This window comes from Gadus morhua, chromosome 11, assembly GCF_902167405.1.
Source record: "Gadus morhua chromosome 11, gadMor3.0, whole genome shotgun sequence".
NCBI classification, from domain to species: Eukaryota; Metazoa; Chordata; class Actinopteri; order Gadiformes; family Gadidae; genus Gadus; species Gadus morhua.
In genome coordinates, this window is record NC_044058.1 from 30,459,750 (window position 1) to 30,470,211 (window position 10,462).

Here is a 10,462-nt window from a genome sequence, read left to right on the forward strand (position 1 = left end):
ACATACAGTCTGTTACTCTACACATACAGTCTGTTACTCTACACATACAGGCTGTTACTCTACACATACAGGCTGTTACTCTACACATACAGGCTGTTACTCTACACATACAGGCTGTTACTCTACACATACAGTCTGTTACTCTACACATACAGTCTGTTACTCTACACATACAGGCTGTTACTCTACACATACAGTCTGTTACTCTACACATACAGTCTGTTACTCTACACATACAGTCTGTTACTCTACACATACAGTCTGTTACTCTAGAGCAGATAAGATGTATTAAAATTAGTGGCGGGCCGTTATCGGCGTTAACGGCTGCGTTATCGGCGTTAACGCAAAACTTTTATCGCGCGATAAAATAAAATATCGCCGTTAATCTATTTTCACTTCCTTGTTCGGACCCATCACATGACTGAACTAACCAATCAGAAGCTAGAATTTAGACTGAGGTAAACCTGAGGGAATCAGAGAGGCAGATTCAACAGAATATCCTGACTGTTAAATATGTAAACATGTAAATATGTAATAATTGTGTAACATAAATATGTAAATGATTAAGTAACTAAAAATTGTAAGTACATTTCTAGCAAATTAACTCCAATATAAATTATGATAATTTATTCTACAACTTTCAAATATTTTACTTCTAAACCTTACATTATCATGGATTATTACACAGCTCTTCTCAATGCTGTAGACTGCTCCATTCACTTGCATGGGCCTTCCCAACGTTCAGCTGTCAATTATTTTTGTTTATGCTCCGTTCACTTGCATGGGCACTTCACAACTTCCGGCGGTGAATTATATTTGATAAATCACCATTGCCCAGTATAATTGACCGCTGTCAAGGTAAACGAACAGATTTTTTGCCGTTTGCCATTTTAATCTAGATTAATCTAGATTAATTTTGGAATCAATCTAGATTAAAAAAAGTAATCTATGCCCACCACTAATTACAATATAGTAGAATATGTATTTTTACTCTAGAGAAGATAAGATATATCACTTTAGAGCTCTGGTGTCTGTTGCTCTGGTGTCTGTTGCTCTGGTGTCTGTTGCTCTGGTGTCTGTTGCTCTGGTCTAGGGCCTCAGGGCGTCTGTTGCTCTGGTGTCTGTTGCTCTGGTCTAGGGCCTCAGGGTGTCTGTTGCTCTGGTGTCTGTTGCTCTGGTCTAGGGCCTCACGGTGTCTGTTGCTCTGGTGTCTGTTGCTCTGGTCTAGGGCCTCAGGGTGTCTGTTGCTCTGGTGTCTGTTGCTCTGGTCTAGGGCCTCAGGGTGTCTGTTGCTCTGGTGTCTGTTGCTCTGGTGTCTGTTGCTCTGGTCTAGGGCCTCACAGTGTCTGTTGCTCTGGTGTCTGTTGCTCTGGTCTAGGGCCTCACGGTGTCTGTTGCTCTGGTGTCTGTTGCTCTGGTGTCTGTTGCTCTGGTCTAGGGCCTCAGGGTGTCTGTTGCTCTGGTGTCTGTTGCTCTGGTCTAGGGCCTCACGGTGTCTGTTGCTCTGGTGTCTGTTGCTCTGGTCTAGGGCCTCAGGGTGTCTGTTGCTCTGGTGTCTGTTGCTCTGGTCTAGGGCCTCAGGGTGTCTGTTGCTCTGGTGTCTGTTGCTCTGGTCTAGGGCCTCAGGGTGTCTGTTGCTCTGGTGTCTGTTGCTCTGGTCTAGGGCCTCAGGGTGTCTGTTGCTCTGGTGTCTGTTGCTCTGGTCTAGGGCCTCACGGTGTCTGTTGCTCTGGTGTCTGTTGCTCTGGTCTAGGGCCTCAGGGTGTCTGTTGCTCTGGTGTCTGTTGCTCTGGTCTAGGGCCTCAGGGTGTCTGTTGCTCTGGTGTCTGTTGCTCTGGTCTAGGGCCTCAGGGTGTCTGTTGCTCTGGTGTCTGTTGCTCTGGTCTAGGGCCTCACGGTGTCTGTTGCTCTGGTGTCTGTTGCTCTCTTTCCGTCCGTCAGAGCTGTCCGTGAACACCGCCCTGTTTGCCAAGTCGGCGGCGATGCTGGGGAACAGCGAGGACCACACGGCGCTGTCGCGGGCGCTGTCCCAGCTGGCCGAGGTGGAGGAGAAGGTGGAGCAGCTCCACCAGGACCAGGCCGGCGCAGACTTCTACCTGCTGGCCGAGCTGCTGGCCGACTACATCCGACTCATCGGCTCCGTCAAGGTAGAGAGAGAGAGAGAGAGAGAGAGAGAGAGAGAGAGAGAGAGAGAGAGAGAGAGAGAGAGAGAGAGAGAGAGAGAGAGAGAGAGAGAGAGAGAGAGAGAGAGAGAGAGAGAGAGAGAGAGAGAGAGAGAGAGAGAGAGAGAGAGAGAGAGAGAGAGAGAGAGAGAGAGAGAGAGAGAGAGAGAGGTTGCTCGCTCTAGAGCAGGGATGGGCAACTGGCGGGCCGCATGCAGCCCGCATCCTCACTCAGTCAGGGCCGCACATAATAAAAAAATAATAATAATAAAAAAAATAATAATAATTGATCGAGTTACAGAAAACTCGGTCAAGAAAGATGAGAAGAATTCATAGAATTCGAAGGCAAACCCATGCGTCTAGTTTGCTTAGAAGCGATATCAGTCATTAAAGATATCCACTTAAGTTGCCACTACAACTACTACAACTGCTTGTTGGGTTTGAGTTCATTGAGTTGTTGCACTTAATGTTGGGCCACTGTTTTTAGTTGACTTCATTGAATGATGATGTGTGTGAGCCCTTTGCACTGATAAAAATACTGACCATTCATGTGGCTGTTTGAGCATGGGAAACATGAAATGAATGTATGTTGGTTCAATTAACATACCGCACATAGGTTATGATTCTGGATGATTTTTTAGGTAGTGGCCATCCCCAAAATGCACCAGAATACAGGAAATCATATCTACAAAATTCAAAATTGTGTAGCTTCTCTCAGTTCACGTTTAGTTGAAGTGCACAGTCACTTGGTGATGATGAAGGATTGTGGCCCTCTTTATCATGAAAGGTGCCCATCCCTGCTGTAGAGCCTCACGGTGTGTGTGTGTGTGTGTGTGTGTGTGTGTGTGTGTGTGTGTGTGTGTGTGTGTGTGTGTGTGTGTGTGTGTGTGTGTGTGTGTGTGTGTGTGTGTGTGTGTGTGTGTGTGTGTGTAGGGGGTGTTCGACCAGCGGGTCAGGCTCTGGCAGAGGCTCCAGGACAGTCTTCTGCTACTGCAGAAGAAGCGTGACGCCGAAGCTAAGCTACATGCTAACAAACCAGAGAAGCTACAGCAGGCCCGTGATGACATCAGAGAGGTAAACGCACATACACTCACACAGGACCATGCAGAGAGAGAGAGAGAGAGCTGATGAAGGTCAGGTGTACAGACAAAGAGACAGACAAAGCTCCTGTTATGCTCCAGTAGTTTGAGGTGTTTTCCAGAAATATCTCATTATAGAAATATATATTTATTTCACTATATACCTGACACCGCTTCCCTGAGAAGGGACGACATTTATTAGTCTGTTGAAGCTGTCAAAACACAGCTCTGCCATCACACACACACACACACACACACACACACACACACACACACACACACACACACACACACACACACACACACACACACACACACACACACACACACACACACACCTCCTCCAAACTCTGCAGTGTGTGTGTGTCGCTGTGTGTAGCAGAGTGTGTGTAGCAGAGTGTGTAGCAGAGTGTGTGTAGCGGGGCTAATAGCCGTCAGAAGCCTCACAGGCGGGCGGGCAGTAGAGTTACAACACAACATTTATTCTGAGGAGCAGAGTTTTGTTCACTTGTCAGAGATGTTGTTTCTGACTCTGAACCTTGACAACGGCCTGAGGCTTTCAGGGATCCAGGGTGTAGTTCTTCTGTGATCCAGGGTGTAGTTCTTCTGTGATCCAGGGTGTAGTTCATCTGTGATCCAGGGTGTAGTTCTTCTGTGATCCAGGGTGTAGTTCATCTGTGATCCAGGGTGTAGTTCATCTGTGATCCAGGGTGTAGTTCTTCTGTGATCCAGGGTGTAGTTCATCTGTGATCCAGGGTGTAGTTCTTCTGTGATCCAGGGTGTAGATCATCTGTGATCCAGGGTGTAGTTCATCTGTGATCCAGGTTGTAGTTCTTCTGTGATCCAGGGTGTAGTTCTTCTGTGATCCAGGGTGTAGATCTTCTGTGGTCCAGGTTGTAGTTCATCTGTGATCCAGGGTGTAGTTCATCTGTGATCCAGGGTGTAGTTCATCTGTGATCCAGGGTGTAGTTCATCTGTGATCCAGGGTGTAGTTCATCTGTGATCCAGGTTGTAGTTCTTCTGTGATCCAGGGTGTAGTTCTTCTGTGATCCAGGTTGTAGATCTTCTGTGATCCAGGTTGTAGTTCATTTGTGATCCAGGTGGTAGTTCTTCTGTGATCCAGGTTGTATTTCTTCTGTGATCCAGGGTGTAGTTCATCTGTGATCCAGGTTGTAGATCTTCTGTGATCCAGGTTGTAGTTCATCTGTGATCCAGGTTGTAGTTCTTCTGTGATCCAGGTTGTAGTTCTTCTGTGATCCAGGTTGTAGTTCTTCTGTGATCCAGGTTGTAGTTCTTCTGTGATCCAGGTTGTAGTTCTTCTGTGATCCAGGTTGTAGTTCTTCTGTGATCCAGATTGTAGTTCTTCAGGTTTCATGTCATGACATTCATACATTTCTAAGCTCAATCAGTTTTACGGTTTATATTTGGAACACGACCCGCAAAGAAATGCGGACACTTGGTAACACAACACTCGAGGTAACACAACTCTAGAGGTAACACAACACTAGAGGTAACACAACACTCGAGGTAACACAACTCTAGAGGTAACACAACACTAGAGGTAACAACACTAGAGGTAACACAACACTAGAGGTAACACAACACTAGAGGTAACACAACACAGAGGTAAAACAACACTCATGGTAACTCAGAGGTAACTCATGGTAACTCAGAGGTAACTCATGGTAACTCAGAGGTAACTCAGAGGTAACTCAACTGAGCTGATGAGCTGAGTAACGGAATCCTCTAGTGACTGAAGACTAATGAGGCTGTGGGGGTCTGAGGCTGTGGGGGTCTGAGGCTGTGGGGGTCTGAGGCTGTGGGGGCCTGAGGCTGTTGAGGCTTTGGGGGTCTGAGGCTGTGGGGGTCTGAGGCTGTGGGGGTCTGAGGCTGTGGGGGTCTGTGGCTGTGGGGGTCTGAGGCTGTGGGGGCCTGAGGCTGTGGGGGCCTGAGGCTGTGGGGGCCTGAGGCTGTGGGGGTCTGAGGCTGTGAAGGTCTGAGGCTGTGGGGGCTGTGGGGGTCTGAGGCTGTGGGGGCCTGAGGCTGTGGGGGCTGTGGGGGTCTGAGGCTGTGGGGGTCTGAGGCTGTGGGGGCCCTAACCCCAGCCTGCGGGGGCCCTAACCCCAGCCTGCGGGGGCCCTAACCCCAGCCTGCGGGGGCCCTAACCCCAGCCTGCGGGCCCCGCGCTCCCTGGGCTCTGTCAGGGGAACATCCTTCATGGAGCACGATGAGTTCTTTGCCTTTCTGACGAGCTCTGCTGGACTGGACGCCTCTTTATCATTTAGACTTTAAGCTTTTTATTGCCTTAAAATATTGTTGCTTCCCCCCCCCTCCCATGCCTTCAACCAGGAAACCGAAGAGGTAGGACCTACCTGTCTGTCTGTCTACCTGTCCGTCTGTCTACCGGTCTGTCTATCAACCTGTCTGTCTACCCGTCTGTCTGTGTCATTGTTTAAGCCCCAAAGTTATTTTTTTCAGCTTTTTATTTATTTATTAGCTGCTTTGTTCTTTTTAAATATGGACTTATTTCTTAAAAGGTGAGCTGAGGTCAAGTTAAGGGAGTCTCCCTGACGTCCTGAGTAGAAGCTAAGGGAGTCTAGTGTCCCTGAAACCTAAGGAGAGGCTAAGGGAGTCTAGTGTCCCTTAAGTCCTGAGGAGAGGCTGAGGTGTACCGACCAGTGTATGAACGTTGACCTCTGACCTCTGACCTCTCGGTGACGTCAGCGCCACCGAGAGGCTAGAGCAGGTATCACGAACATACACACAGGTACATACACACGGGTACATACACACGGGTACATACACACGGGTACATACACACGGGTACATACACACGGGTACATAAACACGGGTACATACACACAGGTACATACACACAGGTACATACACACAGGTACATACACACAGGTAGATAAACACAGGTACATACTCACAGGTACATACACACAGGTACATACACACAGGTACATACACACAGGTACATACACACAGGTACATACTCACAGGTACATACACACAGGTACATACACACAGGTACATACACACAGGTACATACACACAGGTACATACACACAGGTAGATAAACACAGGTACATACTCACAGGTACATACACACAGGTACATACACACAGGTACATACACACAGGTACATACTCACAGGTACATACTCACAGGTACATACTCACAGGTACCTACTCACAGGTACATACTCACAGGTACATACTCACAGGTACATACACACAGGTACATAAACACAGGTACATACTCACAGGTACCGACGCTGTGTGGAGGTCCTTGTGGCCAGCTGTTCTGCTTCTGGGACCCACATTCTAACGCCACGGTGTACGCGAAATTTCATATCCAAGACAGCTCATACCGAAGCTCTGAGCTTCTTCCTTCATTCTGACTGCTTTGTCTCTTCTGTGTTTTTTTTTCAGCTGGAAGGGAAGGTGCAGCAAGGAGAGAGAGACTTTGAACAAATCTCTAAAACCATTCGTAAGGAGCTGTTCAGGTTTGAGGTCAGTGAAGGTGTTGGTGTGTTATTCTGGTGGTTTGGTCTAAGGTGTATTGTAGTAGGCCAATATAACCATTACTACCAACTAGGGGTGTGACGAGATCTCGTGCCACGAGATCTCGCGAGATTAAACTCGACGATATTACCCGTCGGGTTAAAAATCTGTCTCGCGAGATTTGTGAGCTATCCAAACTTCTATTTGTGGCCTGTAGGGGCAGTAATGCGCCTTTGCTACGTCCAGAATGACGTCGGAAAATACCCGTATTACCGTCAAAGATGCCCCCGCCACTTTTAAATCATTTGTTTGGCAACATTTTGGGTACCCGGCGGAAATGATGAATGGCAGTACAGTGACTGATAAGACGGACAATACCAAGTTGTCAGTGACTTACTTGGTCAGACTCTGTTTGCACTATTTGCACTCTGTATTGATGGAGTAGAACTTTGATTTGGTTTTGCACATAATATTGTTTGCACTTGGAAAAAAGAGAATTATTTAATTTATTTTACATCAACTTTTATAAATTTTAGTTTTAGTTTGAATTTCATGCATGTAAAGAGTTATAATAAAACATTTCAAAATGCATGTGCAACTCGGTTAAATAAAAGTCTGCTGATCCAGTCATATATTTTGTCATTGTAGTTATCTAAAAGTCTCGTCTCGTTCTCGTGAACCGAATATCGTGTCTCGTCTCGTCTCGTGAGCGGAGTGTATCGTCACACCCCTACTACCAACACAACACTACATGAAACACAACACCAATGGATCGGTTCAGACTAATGGATCAATCCAGTGAAGACTAATGGATCAGTCCAAACTGGTCGATCAGTCCAGACTAGTGGATCAGTCCAGACCGTAACCTGTGGTCTTGTTGTCTTGGTAACCTGCTCTCTTGTTGTCTTGGTAACCTGCTGTCTTGTTGTCTTGTTAACCTGCTGTCTTGTTGTCTTTGTGTTTGTCCTCCAGAAAGAGCGCGTGACTGACTTCAAGGAGGTCATCATTAAGTATCTGGAGTCTCTGGTCCAGACTCAGCAGCAGGTAGCGTGCAACACAGCAACATTAACCCTCACCTAATAATACAAATAATATGAATAAAACCAGCCGCCGTGGAACATCTCTTCTCTTTCCTTCCAGCTCATTAAATACTGGGAGGCCTTCCTACCTGAAGCCAAAGCTATCTCATAGAATCCTCCTGCTGCCAGGACCACATTACCCACAATGCACCTGTGCTCCCAGAATCCCCTGCACTCTCCCGTTTACATTGACCAGGACCAGAGTGGCTATGTGGCTTCCTGCCATCACCCGAAACCTGTAAATTGTAATATTGAATTTCATTGATTGTTAACTTCTATCTTGAATTTTAAGTTGCGATCCTGTGATGTCATCAAAGGTGACAGCATTCCTCTCGCCCAGGCCCCTGCTGCTGGTTAAGCCTCTTTCAGCTGTTCATGTGTGACTGTGCTCTCAGTTTACCGAGGGTTCGTTGGCACATACGTTTTGAAGAAATTGAATCAAAGGAGAAAATATTAGGAATTAGAAGTCCTCAGTTATCTAGTGAGTTAGCCAGCAGTATCCATAATTTGGAGACGGAAAGATTTAAAATATGTATTGAAACGTCTCGCCTACAGTAAACTTGTATTATGGAAGGCAAAGGTGGAACGCTGAAACCTTTGGTGAACACCAAGATCCGTCCAGAGGCCTTCGTCTCATCATCACAACATCTGTCTGGTTAGCTTAGTTTGCGAACCCCAATCCCTCAGTATGTTATTCTCTCCATTCCACACAAAGCAAGAGCTAATGTTGCTATATGATCCTTTGGGAAGACAACATTTAACTTTATACTATGGAGCACCCCTCATCGTTAGGGTTAGGGTTAGAGTTAACCCTAACCCTAACCCTTTATACTACGGAGGGCACCTCATCATTAGGGTTAAACCTTACCCTAACCTAACGATGAGGTTCCCTCCGTAGTATAAAGGGTTAGGGTTAACCCTAACCCTAGGGTTAGGGTTAACCCTAACCTAACCTAACGATGAGGTGCCCTCCGTAGTATAAAAGGTTAGGGTAAGGTTTAACCCTAACCCTAACCCTTTATACTACGGAGGGCACCTCATCATTAGGGTTAAACCTTACCCTAACCTAACGATGAGGTGCCCTCCGTAGTATAAAGGGTTAGGGTTAACCCTAACCCTTTATACTACGGAGGGCACCTCATCGTTAGGTTAGGGTTAACCCTAACCCTAACCCTTTATACTACGGAGGGAACCTCATCGTTAGGTTAGGGTTAACCCTAACCCTAGGGTTAGGGTTAACCCTAACCCTAACCTAACGATGAGGTGCCCTCCGTAGTATAAAAGGTTAGGGTAAGGTTTAACCCTAACCCTAACCCTTTATACTACGGAGGGCACCTCATCATTAGGGTTAAACCTTACCCTAACCCTAACCCTTTATACTACCGAGGGAACCGCATCGTTTCAAAACGATAACGTTTTAATCTCACTCTTCCCTCACAATTACCAACACTAAGAATAAAACAGACCTTACCCTGCAATCTTTTGGGAGTCTCTTTAATCTTGCTACTTTGCCACCAGTGAATTAACCAAAAGCACGGCCCGGGGGTTCATACGGGATCCAATCAGATTCTGGCTATTTGCTTGATAAATCCTGAAATGGGTAGGCCTTGTTCGAACTTTGACATAAGACTTGATCAGGTAATCAAATCCTTGCTATAATCTGGATCTGGGGTCTCATTTATAAAACTGTGCGTGGGATCGTTACTAAAAGTGTACGTACGCCCAAAAGCCAAGTTTTGAAATCTTTGCTTTACAAATCACAGAATGCCTACAAGTGTGCGCAGCTGAATCAGCTTCAGGTTCCGCCCTGTACACGCCCCTTTTTAAACAGCAATGGTTAATGCAAATGACCTCATGAATGCGATCTGCATATACAGTAAAACAGACTCAGATGCAAGTATTATGTCTTGTCGCTAGATGCTTTATTCCATGCAGTCGCGCCGTCAGTGGACAGTATGGAGTGACGGAATTAAATATAGAGAATTTTGAATTTTCATTTCAATTCTAAGGAGATGTTTCTGGAGTTCTAACTGAGAAATAACGCAGTTGACTTAAATTATTCTGATTACATAGATTTGATACGGGTTGAAATTAAACTTATGAAGGGCGATGATAAAACATAATAGTTCTTCTCACTCTACATTTCTTCTGTCTGACTTCAGTTCACCACCACACCGTCTGTGTCGCCAATTCTCCTTTTCCTCCAAACCATGCGTACACATGGGTCAGAGTTTGCTTAGGGCTGCGCACATTCTCCCGTCAAGTTCGTTTTTTATAGATCACAACCTTGGCGTGGAAAGTCACGTACGCCACTTTCAGCCCCGTTTTGTGCGTACGCAACGGTTATAAACGAGACCCCAGATCTTCAAAAAACGTTCAAAGTCGGATTTGGATTAATATGATCAAGAAATCAGGATATCCCTGATCAAGTAGAAGAGAGGATTCAGAGTGGATTACCCTGATCCAGTAGTAGGATTCATAGTGGATTACCCTGATCCAGTAGGATTCAGAGTGGATTACTGATCCGTGATCAGTAAATATTGGATTTCCATATCTGAGCAGATCTGATTGACAATAATAATGAACTCCCAGGCTCAGGAAATATGAAATTAGCTTTCATGAAAAGCTCAAAA

The 10,462-nt window shown here is 46.0% G+C and overlaps 1 protein-coding gene across 2 annotated transcripts in view; it reads left to right on the forward strand.

Annotated features, from left to right (window-relative positions):
• snx2 (sorting nexin 2) overlaps positions 1-8,756 on the forward strand; it is a 24,052-nt gene extending 15,296 nt beyond the window's left edge. The window contains exons 11-16 of one of the 2 annotated variants that reach the window (XM_030370374.1): positions 1,942-2,147; positions 3,096-3,236; positions 5,591-5,602; positions 6,679-6,759; positions 7,723-7,794; positions 7,891-8,756. In XM_030370374.1, the coding sequence (XP_030226234.1) occupies positions 1,942-2,147; positions 3,096-3,236; positions 5,591-5,602; positions 6,679-6,759; positions 7,723-7,794; positions 7,891-7,941 (563 nt within the window). In that variant the 3' untranslated portion in view covers positions 7,942-8,756. The remainder of the gene's footprint in view (positions 1-1,941; positions 2,148-3,095; positions 3,237-5,590; positions 5,603-6,678; positions 6,760-7,722; positions 7,795-7,890) is intronic. The other variant, XM_030370375.1, reaches the window with a different exon arrangement.
• Positions 8,757-10,462: the final 1,706 nt, after the last annotated feature.